Here is a 17,663-nt window from a genome sequence, read left to right on the forward strand (position 1 = left end):
TTGTTTTTCCTTGTCTATTTCCATCTTCAAGGTCTTTACAGATGACACTGTAGTACTCTTCCTTGTCTCTTCTAACAGCTTTCTGAAAATCCCTACTAAGTTCCTTCCTGAGGTCTTTATCTTTCTTGACTTTGACTTCTCTCCTCTTCTTGGCAGTTTCCACCCTCTGTTCTACCATCCATTTTGCTATTTTCTTGGTCTTTGGCAGTCTCTCTTCACATCCGTCCTTAACAACTTCTTGGATTTTATTCCACAGTTCCTCTGGTTCTCTATCAATGAGGGAACTCTCTATAGCTCCCTACATATTCTTCTCTCCCCCCCCCCTTTTTTTTTTCTTTTGGAACATTTTATTCTTCATCACGCAAGGGAATGTAAGCTATGCATGTGGCACAACACAGGCAGGAGCCCTGGGCTAAAACATGAATACTATACTCAGGGTTTAACGTGAATTGGAGCCTGATCAAATAGTTCCTATTCAGACATCCCATCTTCTATTAAAACGGGAATGGACATAGCAGTACTGTACTCACATAGATTCTTATACACATATGTCCCGGTTAACATATGTTCAAAGGATGGTGGGCAGAGCAGATGAGCTCAAGGCTTGTTCCTGTGTTCCATCCTGCACATGAGTCTCAGTGAACATGTCTGCTGACAAAGATCCTTTCAGTAACGTCATATAATGTATCTAAATATCCTGTGTATTTAATAAACTTCTGCTAAATGATTTTTTCATAAAACATTCTTATGTGCGTCATTTGTTGTAGGTGGTACAACTCATCAGCACAGAGATTCTGCCATATGCTAACTTTATTCCCAAGGAATTTGTTGGTCAGATTATGACGATGCTTAATAAGGGCTCAATACATTCTCAGTCCTCTTCATTTACAGGTATGTTAATCAAATTATGAACTAGAACAAAAGATGCATGGAAGTATTCCTGTTGTAGTAAACATTGGACCGAAGATGTTAAATGTCATGTACAGAAAATGTACACAGTTTAGGAATTGTATGTACTTCTGTGTATTATCTCTGATGTGTTTGGCTCTTGTAATAATTATCTTTCCTAAATGATCTGCTGTTCTTTTCAACAATTCATTTAAAGATTAACTATTTAGCGAAAGACATTAAAAATAGGTTTGTGTTTTAACAGAAGCAGAAATAGATATTCGTATGAGGGAGGAATTTTCCAAGATGTGCTTTGAAACACTACTTCAGTTTTCATTCAGTAATAAAGTGACAACTCCTCAGGAAGGCTATATTTCACGAATGGCACTCTCTGTTCTCTTAAAACGATCGCAAGATGTGCTATATCGCTATATAGAAGATGAAAGACTAAGTGGGAAGTGTCCTCTTCCACGGTATGTACTGGGCTTTATAACGAAAGATACTTGTGTACCTTTTATTATTAAGGTTGTATGTCTGCACCCTCTGGAAGGTTTTTTTGCACTGAGATTCCAAATTGTGCCATCTCAGTATCTTCCAGGATGTTGTTAAACACAGCCTTTGACCTAATGAGGCTTTTATCAGTAGGGCTCAAAAATGTCATTTCCTCTAAAGTAAAGATAAAGTGTGCCATCAAGTCGGTGTCAACTCCTGGCGACCACAGAGCCCTGTGGTTTTCTTTGGTAGAATACAGGAGGGGTTTACCATTGCCATCTCCTGCACAGTATGAGATGATGCCTTTCAGCATCTTCCTTTATCGCTGCTGCCCAATATAAGTGTTTCACCAGCAAAGACTCAAACCGGCAACCTCTGGTTTGCTATTCAAGTCATTTCCCCACTGCGCTATTAAGTGGCTACATGTTATTTCCTCTCCTGTGCCATATATAATGATATAAAAGTAAAAAGTAGACTGGAGATGCTTACTTGATTTGATTAATACTGATTATCTTTATAAGTTTATTTGTTGTCCAGTTGCAGCAAGTTTGGTGTAGCTGCTCAGGAATTGAGAGCAGTTTTGTAACAAATGTAATTAACATATCAACTGTTTCCTTACTCTCTCAAATCAGGAAGATGTTACTGATAAAAACAGTAATGGGCTGTAATGAAATCTGTTTTTGTTCTAATATTTTATGTTGACATGGCTTGTTGAGCAATTAAAATTTGATTTGACTGGCCTCCGGTTATGATTTTAATAAAACATTTTAAAAACATAGGATTAGGGGTTGGTTTAATGAATGATACCAACTGTGCCTGTGGCAATTGTACATTAGAAAGCTACTTGAAGTAATGGTCATTCTCAGGATGACTAAACCTTAAAATTAACACAAGGCAGGATTCAAAGAGCATGCTTAGCTGTAGCCCAGGGATTTGCATGCACCCAATGGGTAACATCCGGACTAGTAAATCATTAAGCGTGTGCTATTATTCATCTTCGAATGGTTGAAGCCGAATTAATATGCATTTCTTCCTTGGTGCAGCACAAAGGTAGCTGTTTCCACCACTCACGTCCCCGCAGAGTGGAGCCAAGAGCTACACCAGAAGAGGCCCTTTAAAAAAACCAGAGTCATGGCAAGCCATAGGAACATCTAGAAAGTAAAGGAGTGCTGGGAAGTGGAGTGCTTCCCAGCGCTTTTCCCTATGGAGCTCTTTCTGTAGGAAAGAACTAGGAAGGACTACACTTCTATGCACACCTATCTGGATCTTGCTGCAGTTCTGTTTCTTTTTAAGGGCCCTCTCCGGTACTGTACACCACTCTACAGAGAGGTAAACAGTGGGAATGGCCACCTCCAGGAAGGATATGCACATTATTTGGCTTTAGCCATTTGAAGCTGAATAATCACACAGGCCTATTCATCACAATAGTCCAGGGTACTTAAGAGAGCGCCTTCTCTGTCATGAACCCCATCACCTATAGATTATCTGGAGAGATCTAGTTATGGTTGCTGCTGGCCTGGGACAGAATCTTCTTTGTAGCTGGCCCGGGACTTCGAAATATGCTCCCTGTTAAAATAAGAGCATCTCCTTCTCTGTTTTCTTTTTAAGACCCTAAGACACACCTGTTTTCTCAGCCTTTTAACTGAAATTTAATCTTAAATTGTTTAATTTGTTTGTATCTCATGAAATTGTGTTAACTGTTTTCAATGTTTTATATTTCTTTTAAATTATGTGCACTACCTAGAAATGCACATATCAGGCAGTACATAAATATGATAAACAAATAAGCACCATTGAAATCAATGAGGCAAGTTAATCATAGTACACTTAAGTCCAGTTAGTTGCAATGGGACGTAGTCATGGCTGGCTAATTTAATCTTCTGGATGTCGACCGGTGACTTTTTCTTTGAAGAATAATATCCATGTCCTAACAGAAACTGCTTTTGAAATGACCCTTAGTTTAAAAAAAGAGTTTGCCATTTGGCATGAGATTTCTGTGAGAATCATAACTCCTAAAATCCCCTTGGATTCAAAGAAGCAGTTCTACAGTTCTATGGATGCTAGTCATAGTATTTCTATGTTCTTCAAAAATTATAATAGTAAGATGCCACAAAGAATACAGTGCCACTCTTGTATTTCAAAGCTTAGTTGAAGACACTTTAATTGGGCATGACATGTTGACAAGTATTCTGAAAATGAAACTCTGTATAAATAATCTGAAATTCTTGTTTTGGGTGGGGGGGATTATACTTTTGGAATTTTTTTTGTTAAAGGTTATTACTGAAATGTGCTTTTAAAAAATGCATACATAGTTTCAATATTATGACATATATATTAAAATCCAAGAAATCACATTTTGATTTAAGCAGAGTCCTTTACAGTTTATTTTGTTTTCTTCTTCATAGGCAACAAGTCACAGAAATAATATTTGTTTTAAAAGCTGTCAGTACTCTCATAGATTCTCTTAAAAAAACTCAGCCTGAAAATGGTAAGTAAAACAAGTAGATGTTATTTGTTCTTATGTAAAATATTACAATAGCATACATTTTTACTTCAATACAGCTTTAAATAATCCAGTATATGAATTCTTCATAAAATAAAACTATTTTTTCAGAATATTTTTCTCATTTGAGATTTTATGACAAAGAGCTGACTTTGCAAGTAGTTTGTATGTGTACTTAACTAGTGTGATAGCACATACTGAGATTTAAATATGATTTTAGGGATAAACTCCATTTGCCTGAATTAGCCAGTCAGTGTGTTTCCTGTGTCAGGATATCCATTGTGAATTCACTTTTTGGGATGGTATACTTAATTTTATTCAGCCTAAGCAATTCAGGGAAGAACTGGATTCCTTGAAATGATACTTTATGTGATATATTTTATTATGTCAAAATATATTTCTCCAAAAATAAGTAAAATATTTTGGGCAGTTGACCTCCTCTAAACACCTCTCCATTCACTTCTCTAGCCACGTTGCCACTGAGTCCAAAGAGGCAAGAGGAAATTACTAGGCCTGCACAAAGATTCAACCTTGAATTATCAAAGAAATCATTTGCACCTTTCCCACATGAAGGCATTGCTTACTTCTGCGCAGAGCAGTCCTCTATGCAGTTCTGGGGAGCGCTCTTAAAGAGCACCACAGCCTTGGCATGTTGCATGGGTTGGTGTATATGGAATGCTGGGAAATGTAGTCCTTACTATCACATTCCCCATTCTGTGGGGAAAGTGGTAAGTACTACATTTCCCATTGTTCTGTGCACATTGTCCTGCATGGCTTCCATGATGTCTCTGAGGCTTCCTGCAAGTGCAGAGCCTTAACAGCCCGCCCCAGTGTTGCACAGAACATTTCATTGAATGAAAAAAAAGTCTGGGAGTGGCCACCTCTGTGCCAGGCCAGCCAGCAACAGGGTGCAAATGATTCAGCTTCAAGGCAGCATCTTTGCACAGGCTTAGAAGTTACATATACACACAATAATAATGCTTTAATTTAAAAGCAAGAAACAGTACAGTGATAAAAATATAATCCTTTTCTCTCACCTTTCATTTCTTGTCAGTTTCATTTGTTGGCTATCAGAGCCCCACACAGTTTTTGAAAGAATAGTTTGCATGTCCTGGAGGAGAAAAGTGCACCCTCTCAATCCAAATAATAAGCATTAAAGCAAAATAAAGCTGGAAGGGGCTCAGCAAAAATTCTCTAGAACTACAAGAAATGCTTCCAGAAAAGGAGCAGAAATCCTACGATTCATAGCACACAATTTAGTCTAAGTTAATTATATTACTTGCTAGAAGGATATATAGTGATGATGGAATTGCATCCAAGTATAAATGCAAGGCAATATGGGCCAGCATGTGGGCTAGGCAAGTAGGACTGTATCTTGCCGTCTGGAGCAGAGTTTATAATGGTACTTAAGATGAGAGAAGCATTACGTATGAATGATGATGATCAACTAAGGGGAGCTATGATAGCCATTTTCAAATATTTGAAGGGCTTTTGCATAGGAGCAGAACTGTTCTCTGTGGCACCTGAGGGCAGGACTAGAACCAAGGCACTGGAATCACAAGGAAGCAGATTTAGGCTAGTTGTTAGGAAGAATTTCCTGATTGTAAGACATCCAAGGCCCCTTCCAACACTAAGATTCTGTGAACTGGGTACTGCTTGTATAAAGTTAGCCTACGTATTCTGAGTGGCTGAAATCCTGGTTAATGAAGCGCATGCATTAGAAGGGTCTGCAGAGATATGCCAGGAATCCTTGGTATAAATTCCCCAGCCCTCCACACACTGTTGTGCAAGAGAGCTAATATTTCCAAGTAGGGTCGTGCCCCGGAAACACTCTTTAAGATTAGAAACCTGTCACTGACCCTCAGCAATGCGTTTCCGCTCTTACAAAGCGTGTCCTGAGTGCAAGCAGCAGTCAGAAGTATTCGCTCTCAAGCACACAATTCAGCAAACACAGCCAAAGGTGTTCTGCTTTAAAATATTCAACATTGCTTGCTTACACAGGTGGAGCTTGGCTGTGATTCCTTCAGCAAGTGAATTTTAGAGCCTATTGCACATCTTCCCTTAAACAATCTAGAATGGGGACCACAACAAATCATTAGCTGAGTCATGCTTGATTTGTAAGCCCTGGCAAAAGGCTAAAATAATACAAAATACTTGATTGGCTATAATTAATAATTCTTTCCCCTCCCCACAAAACTCCACTGCTTTTTTAAAACATGTAATATGGTAAAAAATAATTAGAGCTTGTCTAGAAACACATTTGTTTAGAGTTGTTACATCAGTTTCTGCCCAGCAGGAGAGTTTATTGCCAGGAGAAACGTTTCTCTTAGATAATAAAGGATTTCTTTCAGAGCAACTGAACAAGAAGATGCAAACTAAATCATAAGTATTTATTAAATCTATGCTGCAGTTTAATTATACTAAAAATATAATATTGGCTTTTGTCTTGCTTTTACAGACAGGGATGGGATGTGGGCAGGGTGAAGGTTGGAATTTTTAGGAATCTTCCTTATACTGTCTACACGGATTTTAACAGCAGCTTTCCAATGTTTCAAGCAGTTTTTCCCAGCTCTATCTGGTGATTCTAGGGATTGAACTTGGGACCTTCTGAATGCAAAGCAGATGCTCTGCTACTGAGCTATGTCCCCATCCCCTAATAATCTACTGTCTGCAATCACTGCTCTAGAAGAGCATTAGGACTGTCTCTGAAATCCACAGACAGGGTAGACAATCCCAGGGTAGACAATTAGAGACAATAGGCTGCACATAATGTCGTTACCCTTTTTGGGGTGTGGGTGGGGTATTTTAGTTAGAAAAAAATACTTTCATTGTAGAAACAAAAACAAATGGAGCACTCAAAAATGACTTTTAAAAAATCATTTTGTTACAGTTGATGCTAACACATGGGCACAGGTTATTGCTTTGTACCCGACGTTAGTAGAATGTATCACCTGCTCATCTTCAGAAGTCTGTTCTGCTCTGAAGGAGGCTTTAGTTCCCTTTAAGGACTTCATGCACCCACCAGCATCCAAGGTACAGAATGGAGAGTCTTGACCAAATACAGTTTTTACCTCCAAGTAAAAAGGCATCCATCAAAAGAATGTTTGTTCTGATGTGACACACCTTTTGAAGAAACGTCTTGTGAGGAAAACTTGGCAAACAGTGTTGATCACCTTTAAACTGTACTAACAAGAACTTTGTGATTAATATCACTTCAAGCTTGCATCTGAAATGTTTCAAGATGAATAGTACTGCAAGCCTGACTGGCTGACTGAGTGGAATCCATTTTAAAGTACAGTACTTGCTACAGTATCTTGAAGTGATGATTGAAAAGTGGGCTTATGTACAGCTTGTTGTGTATGTGTTAATGATGTAATTAAGAAAAATACTTCAATTCATTTGGATTTACTAGGCAGGTGTTTTGCACCGTTTTTTCAAGTACAAAATTGTACTAAAATTTTATGCAAGAAGGTACTGTAACATTCCACATTATCTGTAACCAGCCTTTGTAAACAAAGGGAATATGTACTTGTCTGTATAATAAATCATAAAGTTCTGTAAAAAAAGTTGCATTTATTATTTAAATTCTTTTTAAACGTTGATAATGTTAAAAGCTTGAAATTGTATTTATTATTAATACTAAGTTGTATGCTTGCATTTTTACTTAATATTTGCCTTTTTTGTTGGCAGATATGCTCATTCGTATCTGATCATGCAGTTGATTTTTTTTTCCTTTTTGGCATATTTGAATGTATTTTATATGTGGCCAATGAATAACAATTCTACTAAGAGGACAGATGAATAAAAATAGTGGCAAACTATCTGTGAGCTGCCAAGTTGAAACAAATGAATTTGCATAGGCAGAAAACTGCTGTGTAGCACTCTGAACACTACCATACCTCATTTCATTCAATAATTGTTCTATTTGGCAGCCCATCTTTGTAGTTATTTTTGCTTTTTTTTAAAGAAAAGAAAAAAGCCTTCTATTTGAAATGTATATGTAATTTTTTGTTTGGGCCCCAAACAAAATGGTCACCATTGCTGATTTGCAACAAAAGCAAGATGATTTCAAATATCAGCAATATTTTACTTGTAATTCTTGTTCATTGTTTCAATAATCTTAAGTGCTTTGTTTTGTAATGTCTTTTCAACCTGAAGAATAACTGTTCTGCTCTTCAAGTTATGTGTGTGTGTGATACAAACTGAAAAGTGTATTTTTGAAGATAGTTTAGAGATACAGTAAACTGTCATGAAGTAAAATGTTTGTTTCCCTTTACTATACTGTGCAGTGCTATCAGGTGGGTATTTTCTGTAAGAGCATTTCATGGTTGTATACTGAAAGATTCTTACAGTCAGCCACACTGCTGAAATTTTAATGAATATTTATACTGGGATCCTATTCTTGGTAACACTTCAGCATCATGGACAGCAGCAGATTTTGTGCCTTGCCTCGTGTGAGACAGGACTTCAATAAAATAGTAACTATGCAGATAGCAATTCTGTATGCCTTACCATCTGCCATTAAGTACAGTAAATACTGCATTTTTTGCCACTGTGGCAGAGCCTAGTGTTCTGTTCTCTCCCCCTTCTCCCAGATGTTTCCATAGCAATGCCAGTTTATTGTGCTGTGTAAACCTACCCTATGAAACTATCCAAAGGGTGGGTATATGGATAAAAACCTATTAAATTTTTACTTGTATTTAAGTTATTTTATCTTGAAATAGCTTTTGAAAAATAAAACTTTTAAAATCTGGATTTAGCACAAATGAACATTAAAGCCTACACACTTAGCTTAAAGCTTAATTTATGATCAGGTTTAGCAAATAATTCATCCCAATCCTAAAATCAGTGGCACTTCAGCAGCCTTTCATTCAGTGGCTGTACTCCTATGTAAAATGGAAACTATTTATCTTTTTGCGGTCAAGCAATATTCATATTGAGAGCTTGATAGAAGGGTGGGAGAGGGCATGGAAAGGCATGTATCTCCTTGGCTCCAGAAGATACTATCCTATATGCCACTAGGATCATCTACTAAGCCTACCTAGCTGACCTTGTACTCTTACTTCATGCCCTTTCACCCCTTAGCTGCACAGTTTGCTTTCAGTTTGTGGACGTTTATGAATCTACTTACCAACTGAACATTATTTGGCATTTACTTTGTGGGGAAATAATGATCTGCCCAATAACTACCTGCTCCTGAAGTAAAGTGTCTTCCAGTGAGTGACAAATCCAAATCAAGTAATACATAAGAGGACTTTAATTATGGAAGAGAAAATTTGTATTTCCACCAGCTTGTATTCCTTTATAATGTTAAATGTTGGCCACCCATACAATTACTTTTATTTAGGTGACTGCTGTTCCTTTTAAAGTGTTCAAAACTCCAATCAAGTTGCCTCTCCTCCACCTACCCCTCAGTGCCCTTCTCTATTCTCTAGGTATTGCGATCCTCAAAATCACGCAAGTAGCTATGACTACTACATATATACTGTTTCTGTGAGAACCCTATAGTTACTGGCTACCAGTGCTTCTCTTTCTAGAAAACAAAATGACAGCACATCGAGTCGGGCCAACGATGATTATTAGTAAGCAGAGGAGAAGCAATCCAAGTTGAAAGTGGATAACACAAACAGCAGCACCGCTACTCGGGCTCCTGATGACTCCGCGTACTCCCGTCCCTTATTTGGGCAATGGGATATTGGCAACAGCGCAGTGAGTTCCGTAGCTGAGCCTCGGGTTAGAGCTCGGGTCTCCTCTCCGGGGTCCTCGTCACACACGCTATGTGAACAGGGCTGCCATTCAGCCCCATCCTATGCTCATTCAGAAGAAAGTCCCACCGTGTTCAACGAGGCAACCAGGATTACAGCCTTGGTTTCAAAATCTAAGACGCCCTCCCAATACCTTTGGAGCCAATTATTGGGCCCACAACTGGAGGTTTGCGCCTCGCCTTGCAAAGCCAACTAGTCCACTCGGCCTAGCCAGGGGCAGACTCCCCATTTCCCTCTTCGCTTAGCGCGCCGCCAGGTTGGTTGTTACTGGCACTCGCAGACTTTCTATTTTCCCGCGGGATTGTGCTCTCCGTCCTGATCGAAGGGAGGGGCGAAGGAATGTTCTTTCCCCGGGATTCGTCGGAAGGAGGGCAGCTTTCCAGAGCCCGCCCATGTAGGGAGCGACTCAAACTAAGCGTTAGCATAGAGGAAATGAGCTCAAACCCCATGACACCCCCTCGCCCCTCCCCTCCCCTCCCCTCCCCCCCAATGCGCGCCTTTTCTTCTCCTTCTTCAAGATGGCGCTGGCAGGATATGTGTGCAGTACAGCTCTGGTCACATGACTAGCAGGCCAGTCATCCTCTTCTCTCGTCCCCTCGCTTCCCGCCTGCAGCCCCTCCCATCTCTATGGTATGCCGGGCGCGTGCGCGGGAATCCTTTTTGGGCGGGGTGAGGCGAGTCTCTCATCTTTGACCAGAAGAAGGGGGGGGGAACCGACGGAGTGTCGGGAAGGTGGGAACTCGCTGCCTGCCTTTCATTTTTCCACCACAGGAGGAGAGAGAAGCGCCGCCTTCTCTACCGCTTGTGCGGAAGAGAAAAGGAGGGGGGGTGGAAACAGCCGCTGTCCTCCAAGGAAGGAGCCGAAAGACTGCGGCGGTGCGTCCCGTGATGATCTCCTTCCGTGCCTTCCTCCACCCCTCCCCCGACGGTGCGTGGAGGGAAAGGGAAGGCAGCGCGTCCTATGGCGGCGGGCGTGGAATGGCCGGGGGGGGCGTATCGGCCCCCGCTTCACGTGCCCGGCGGGGGGGGGCGCGCGAGGGCAACGAGGTCTTTGCACGGCCGCTGCAGAGCTAGCTCAGCTAGTGTGTGACCGAAGCCAGGCGAGGGGCCAAGGCGAGTGAGTGTTGGAGTGGGGGAGCCGGGAGGGAGGGCTGCGCGGGGGATGCTCCCCTCTTCCTCCTCCATTGTGCCCCCCCCTTTCTCCCTCCCCCCCCGTCCCGTCGGGTCTCGTGGAACTCCTCGTCTGTTGCCAATTAAGCCCCCCCCCGTTCCTGTCCCAGCTGGGGCCTGTAAGGCACCTCATAGACGAGGCCCGCCTTCCTCCTTCCTTCACGTCAGCTTCAGGTCATGCGAGGAAAAGGGCAAAGCCTGAGGAGCGAGCTGGGCGGGGTTTCCTCCTCCTTTTTTGCAGCCGGGCAAAGGCGGTGTCTGGCTGATGTTTGCCGGAGATAAAGGCGACGAGAGGACCTTCGGAGCCAGCAGAGCCCCTTCCACGGCCCTGCCGTCGCCCTCTAGCTCTCTCCGGGTTGAGGTTGGAGTGTGCCTGCCTGCCTCTCTCTCTCTCTAATTCCCCCCCTCCTCTCCCCCGCCCTTCAGGATGCGTCGGGTGCTCCACGGCCCTGGCTGAGGTAGTAGTTTGTGCTGTTGGTCGGGTTGTGACATTGCCCGCTGTGGAGATAACTGCGCAAGCTACTGCCTTGCTAGTGCCGGTGATGATCGGCTGCAGATGAAGACAATGGCAGTGGGAATCCCCTTTGTTTTCTCAGGAATTATCTACTAAAGAGGTGCAACAATCTTTCTGCACAGAACGAAGCTTGCCTTGGCTACTTAGATGTGCATTTTCTCCCCCTTTATGCTGCCTTCTTTTGATATGTGACTTTATTTGTGGAGCCAGACTTACAAGCTGCTTAATCTTGCGCTTTCTGGATATATATGTATGTATTTAAACCTTATTGTGTAGGTTTGTTACTTTTAAAAAAAACTATGCAAATGGTATCAAAATTATTGACTAATTAAAGTGAACCACACAGCATGTTGACATCACTTGACTATCTGTAGACAACTAGAATATATTGCACATTTTGCAACTGCTGAATTAGACAATATCTCATAAGACAAACTTCAATCTTTGGGTGAACACACACACACAATATGTGTTGTTATATGTTAAATTTGTATTCTTAACTGCCTTACGCAAATGGATTCAGACTGTGATGCTTAGCCTGAAGACTTTGAGGTGATATGGGAAGTCTGCTTGTATGGGGCACACTTTAATATATCAAATGTAGTTAATGTTAACTACTCTTGAGTACCCTGTGTTCCCATAGGAAATACTACTGCATGTAAATGAATACACTTGATAGTTCAGAAGGAAATAATGGGGTGGGGGGACTGAGTAGTGCTGGTTTTTAAGATGAGAATGCATAAGTATTGTTTGTAAGCATAATGATATGTTGCCAGCTGTCTTTCTCATAAATGATGCTAAAAACTACTTGATCATTTTAAAATCTGAACACTTTCATTTTAATGTTGAACAAATGTGTCCTTAAGCCCAGTCTGAAACAATATATCCCCATATTTCAAAGGCTTAGGGACAAGTAGTAAAATTTAAAATTGGACTAAATGATTTTTAAAAACCCATAAAACCCTTAACTGAGTCTAAACCATCTAATGCTATCCAAATAAAAAGGTCTTGTGAAATTTCCTTTAGTTGGGTACAGCTTTGTTTCATAGCAGTGTGAACAATCTTTTTGCACAGTCCAGAATCCCAAAGCTTTACAGCTTTTTACTATGAAAATATTTGTTGCAAGTTCACTGATGAGTAAGTGAAAAACTGAAATACGTTTTAAAGTAGCTTTTTAATGCTATTACTACATTTCCTTTAAAGGATTGTGGTTTGTTTTGTAAATAGTCACCATGAAAGACACAGAATGTAAAAGGGTAAATGTACTGACAAATTAATAGAAATTTTAGAATTAAAACTGTCAAAACATGTAAACTCTGCAGAAATTCCAATTTCTTAAATTGTTGTTGACTGGAAGACAGTAGGTCGGATTTTGATGAACTAATGAAGGTTCATTGTTCATCATTTAGTGGGGAGGTTGATAACAAGAATACTTTATGTATTTTTCTAGTTAGATATTGAAATGTTCATATTTAATGACTAAAGCCTGCAAAATAGGAAATGACTGATTTTTTTTGCTTAATAATTAAACATTCCAAACCACTTTTACTTAAATCAAATTAAGTTTAATTATAGTACCCTTTCTATTAAAACTTTTTTTAAAAAGATTTAAATTATAGGATAACTGAAGAATAATTTGAAATTCATGTCTTTGCCAGGGCATTAGAAGAGAGGAGAAGTCTGCTTTGGTGCATCTGTGATAATCTTCCACTTTAAAATGGTAGCAAATGCTTGATTTACTTGAGTTAAGACTTGTCCAACATAAAAGTTGTTGTGACATTTTAACAACACTACTGAGAACTATGAACTAACAGTTATTAATGGCATTCTATGGGAATGTCAAGAGTAAAACTTCATGTATGCTCAAAGATATCTTGGTAAATTATAAAATAAGACCAAAGGCTTATAATAAAGGTCTTTACATCTATTTGCCCCATTTTGTTATATTTGAACCTTACAAAATTAGTTTTAAAGCATCAGGGCACCAGTGTTCATTTTTTCTATAAAAATGTAGAATCATTACATAAATATGCTCAGGCAAGCTCAAACGTATGTCAAAACAGTGTAGTTTAGACATAGCAGCAGAGTCATTTGTAGATTCTCATATTTTATTGAAAATTTATGAAGTTATGTAGTTCTGCTTTTATTTTATCTGCTAGCAGCCACACTTAGGCATATACTTAGGACCCCTGGGCAAGATTTATGCCACAGTGGAAATGCAAGGAAATTCTTGGGGCAGGATTGCCCACAAGATTGCAGTGTGGAACAGACCTTTAAGACAAATGCCCCTCTATGTTGGGGGACCGGAAGGTGTGTTGGTGGGCAAGGCTTGTACAAAGCAATAAATGTTGAATCAGTTGAAGTGTCAGATGCTTTAATTCTCAAATGGATATATTTCTACCACTGTTTTGACTCTTCTGCCCCCAAGTGCTTTCCCCTTTCCCAACTCCTTCAATTTAAGGAGTTGTTTGTTTTTTGCTCCTGTCAATGAGAGTGCATTTACAGCTGAACCCTAACAAAACTTGCTACTTTAAGACAACAGTGTTTCAGTATAGGTCCTATATTACAACAAAATAAGCTCTATGCAACTGGAAGACAAAATTTCATACTAATTAAATTACTTGAAAGGAGGCTTTTTCTAAAGTAAGATTTTACTAGAATTCTGTGTATCCAGAAAAGGCTCCCCCACCCCCATCCCGCATACGTAACTTTCAAGAGATGCATTTTGTGTGTATACCTCAGTATATCTTTGCAGTTAACTTATTCTTAAATAAGGCACTAATAAATACCTGGTGCTAAATTCAGTAAAACTTCTTGCCTGTTTTCTCATTGACCCAGTTCAAGTAGAAATTGTTACTTCAGATTAACATGTTTAAGTTGCCTCCTGACTATTCATACAAATATTGTTGTATTACTGTACTTAAATATAGATGAAGTCCTTAAAGCATTGGGGCATTGTGGAGATGCTATTAAACTTTAAATTGGTTTTAATAAAGCTTAGCTAAAGTTATTTTAAATGTACTCTACCCAAATTCCCCAGGTTCTGAATACACTGAATTAAATGCCTACTTACAAGAAAGGGCTCTAGTGTTATTGGTTCTTCACAAGTGACTCAAACTACAAATTAAGAAATGTTCCATGGTATTTTCTTTTGGAATTGTTCTGTTTCAGTTGTGCAGCACTACCACCAACCTAATGTTTGTGCTGTTTTAGGCATTTGTGGGACTCCGTTCTTGCACATCTATGCTGATATATAGTTTTTTACTGTCTGCACCAATGCAAGCAGTGTGAAAACTGCCCATGGGATAATGCTCTTATAAAATAAGTGAAAAGGGACCAAATTAAGTACTCTGAGTGTTCTTAACTTCTTGTAGATAGCCGGGGCAGAAGATCTTAAACTATGGGCAGACTCATGGTGTGAGGATGCACATAGAGATATCCTGGTTTAGGGTTGATGTTGCACAATTTTCAAGTCATTTTGAACATAGGGGTTACATAATTAGTTGGTTGTCTGATACTTGGAGTCACAAGTACAAGCAGCTCTGGTGTAACAATAGGGGATTGGTGCAATAGTTTTCTGCCTTCTGTAGGACACCTCATAGGTTGCAACACTGTTTGAAGCTTCATAAACTATGCTGTCAAGTCGGTGTCGACTCCTAGCAACCACAGGGCCCTGTGGTTGTCTTTGGTAGAATACAGGAAGGGTTTACTATTGCTATCTCCTGCGCAGTATGAGATGATGCCTTTCAGTATCTTCCTATATTGCTGCTGCCCGATATAGGTGTTTCCCATAGTCTGGGAAACATACCATAGGGATTTGAATCTGCAACCACTGGCTTGCCAAGGCAAGTCATTTTCCCACTGCGCCAAGCATCATAACAATTGTTGTTCAACACACACACACACACACACACACACACCCAACACTGGTTCGTGTGGCCTCCAGAGACTGACCATGACACCACCACCATAAAGATGCAGGAAAGGCACCATCGCTGGCAGGTCCATAGTTGCCTCTCAAATTGATTCTAGGGTCAATCGGTGCTATGGCAAAGCAAGGGTGCATCCCCTACACTCATTGACTTAGAGAACTGAAGATCTCTATATAGAAGAGAATGGAGCAGTATCCATTATCCTGATTTGTATAGGAATGTGGAAGGTTCCACATTTATGGGAGGTAGTGAGAGTGAAGGAGCACATTTGCACTACCCCAGCAAAAAACCATTACTGGGTAGTGTTTCCCATTTAAAATCTTAGTATTTAACAATATGTGCCTTGTGCCAGTCCATACAGTCATCTTTAATACCTATAAATCTGCACACAACAGCCCTTGATTGCTATCAATCATCTTTAAACACCACTTCAACACAATTCTAAAACTAGCACTGATGCCTTGTACCTAGTGCAGTTTGAGATGTCATATCCCAAAGTATTACTACTATACTCTTAGTTATACAACTTTAATATATATAGAGAGAAAGTACTTCAGCAAAGGCAGTATCGTTCTCCTTTTAATTTGGCCATTAAAAATTAGCACATAATTTTACTTTTGAAAGATTTCAAAACCTATTACGGGGAAAAAACAATTGCAATTGTAAGATGACCTAATAATGCTTGCTGATGCTCTACTGCTACGGAACATGATGATTACAATAAATGGTTGATACTGGTGGTATTACAAATGACTTTAGGAGTCTTTTTAAAAGGTTCAGTTTTCAAGACACTCAGTGAGACACTGAGACAGAGCTTTAGTTCAAAATCAATAAAGCCACTTAGAGATGCACAAAATCCTGAATGACCCATCATTCATAATATATATAAAATGGAATTCTTCAGCATATCCCAGCTAATTCCCATTTCAGTTGTACCCAGCTGCTTAAATTGCACTGCTCAGAGATTGCCTTGATCCCCAGGTGCAGGTATTCCATCTGTGCTGCTCAGAAAGACTATTTACAGTAGAGGTTAGGCCAGTGATTGCTGGGATGGAAAACTCATTTCTCAGCCTGGCTTTTATTTACACTCTTATTAAAGATCCTTTCACTCATGGTGGAATGGCAGCTAGTGGCTGCAATGTGCATTTGGCACCAAGCCAAGCAGCAAAATTACCATGTCGATGAAAGATAGCCTGCTTCCATTTTAACCTTTCACTGTTCTCTCCTTTCTGTCTACATTTGCATGAAGAATGATTATTGAACAAGAAGGGGACAAAGGAATAAGACAGACCTTGGCAACTGAGCTTGCAGCAGAAAAAGCAACTGTTTACCACCAATACAGAAGTAGTATTGCTTTATTAATGTGCAATTACCCTTCATTACTAATGGATATTATTTTAGTTTGAAATAGTGGCATCACTCATCAAGCCCCATTTTTCTTATCTTGAAATAACTGCTTAGGTTGAGATATAAAAGACTGGCTGACAAACAGAGCAAGAATGCACTAATGCAGCAAGAGGGCAACCTAACGGAAGGTGGTGGAGGGCAGGCAGATGAGCTCTGAACAGACACTGCTGCATCTCTTCCTCTCCTTGGCCTGCCCCAGTTTTAACTTGAGCTGTGTAGGCTGGTCATTTGCCAGGCTGGAGATTGTGGCTTAACTTAAAGCTGGGGTGGGACCGGAAGAGACAACTGCTGCCCATTCTGTGCACATATGCCCTGCCCTCCAGCCTCCCAGCAGCATCACCCACCATGGACAAATGTCCCCTACTAATTGCACCAGTGCAATGAGAAAGCAGCCATGTTTTACATCTTCCCTTTCCCTAGAAAGCCTGTGCAACCTGAAAATATGTCCCTGAAGACCGCAGTCTTCAGTGACATTTTTGGGTTGCACAGAGGGTTTCCTGGGGAAAGGGAGGACTTCAAAAATTGCTTCCTCGCTGCATCAGCACAGTTGGGAACTTCTGTTAGGCTGCTCTTTTGTTGCACTGCTGCATCCTTGCTCTGTATGTCAGCCACAAAGATTCTTCTTGCAGTCAATATGCAAGCAACAAAAGGAATTACAATGGACATATCTTTAAATGTTTTCTAATTAGGGCTACTATCACTATAAATGAGCCATGCCTAATGCAGAGTAATAACCTTAAAGGGAAGCAATCGTCCTGACTCTTCTAGTGCAACACCAATACCTGGTATCTTGGAAAAATCCAGAAGAGTAACCATGCTAGTGCTTAATTGGACAGACTTGTCATTCAGTACTTCTTTTCTCCTCTTCCTCATAGCAGCTAAGGAAACGTGACAGAATAAGATCCTGCTATACATTGGCTTTCCCTTCCTTTGTATTGGCTGTAAGCTGCAAAGGCAAGGCGTTGTATACCATGATACCACCACATGAGGAT

At 40.2% G+C, this 17,663-nt stretch overlaps 1 protein-coding gene and 2 long non-coding RNA genes across 6 annotated transcripts in view; 2 read left to right on the plus strand and 1 right to left on the minus strand.

Annotated features, from left to right (window-relative positions):
• Positions 1-8,638, plus strand: part of MON2 (MON2 homolog, regulator of endosome-to-Golgi trafficking) — a 129,468-nt gene extending 120,830 nt beyond the window's left edge. For both annotated transcript variants that reach the window (XM_053255502.1, XM_053255503.1), the window contains 4 exons: positions 768-891; positions 1,154-1,361; positions 3,786-3,868; positions 6,774-8,638. In XM_053255502.1, the coding sequence (XP_053111477.1) occupies positions 768-891; positions 1,154-1,361; positions 3,786-3,868; positions 6,774-6,937 (579 nt within the window). In that variant the 3' untranslated portion in view covers positions 6,938-8,638. The remainder of the gene's footprint in view (positions 1-767; positions 892-1,153; positions 1,362-3,785; positions 3,869-6,773) is intronic.
• The window catches only part of LOC128327162 (uncharacterized), a 30,195-nt gene extending 19,007 nt beyond the window's left edge, over positions 1-11,188 (minus strand). For 2 of the 3 annotated variants that reach the window (XR_008308506.1, XR_008308504.1), the window contains exons 1-3: positions 9,782-10,091; positions 6,835-7,006; positions 4,921-4,994 (exon numbers count right to left, since the gene is read on the minus strand). This is a non-coding gene — a long non-coding RNA (uncharacterized LOC128327162). Of the gene's footprint in view, positions 1-4,920; positions 4,995-6,834; positions 7,007-9,781; positions 10,092-10,946 lie in introns of those variants that run through there. The other variant, XR_008308505.1, reaches the window with a different exon arrangement.
• Positions 10,313-14,327, plus strand: LOC128327163 (uncharacterized). The gene is made up of 2 exons (XR_008308507.1): positions 10,313-10,576; positions 11,245-14,327. It is a non-coding gene; the product is annotated as an uncharacterized LOC128327163 (long non-coding RNA).
• The last annotated feature ends 3,336 nt before the right edge of the window (positions 14,328-17,663 follow it).

This window comes from Hemicordylus capensis, chromosome 5, assembly GCF_027244095.1.
Source record: "Hemicordylus capensis ecotype Gifberg chromosome 5, rHemCap1.1.pri, whole genome shotgun sequence".
NCBI classification, from domain to species: Eukaryota; Metazoa; Chordata; class Lepidosauria; order Squamata; family Cordylidae; genus Hemicordylus; species Hemicordylus capensis.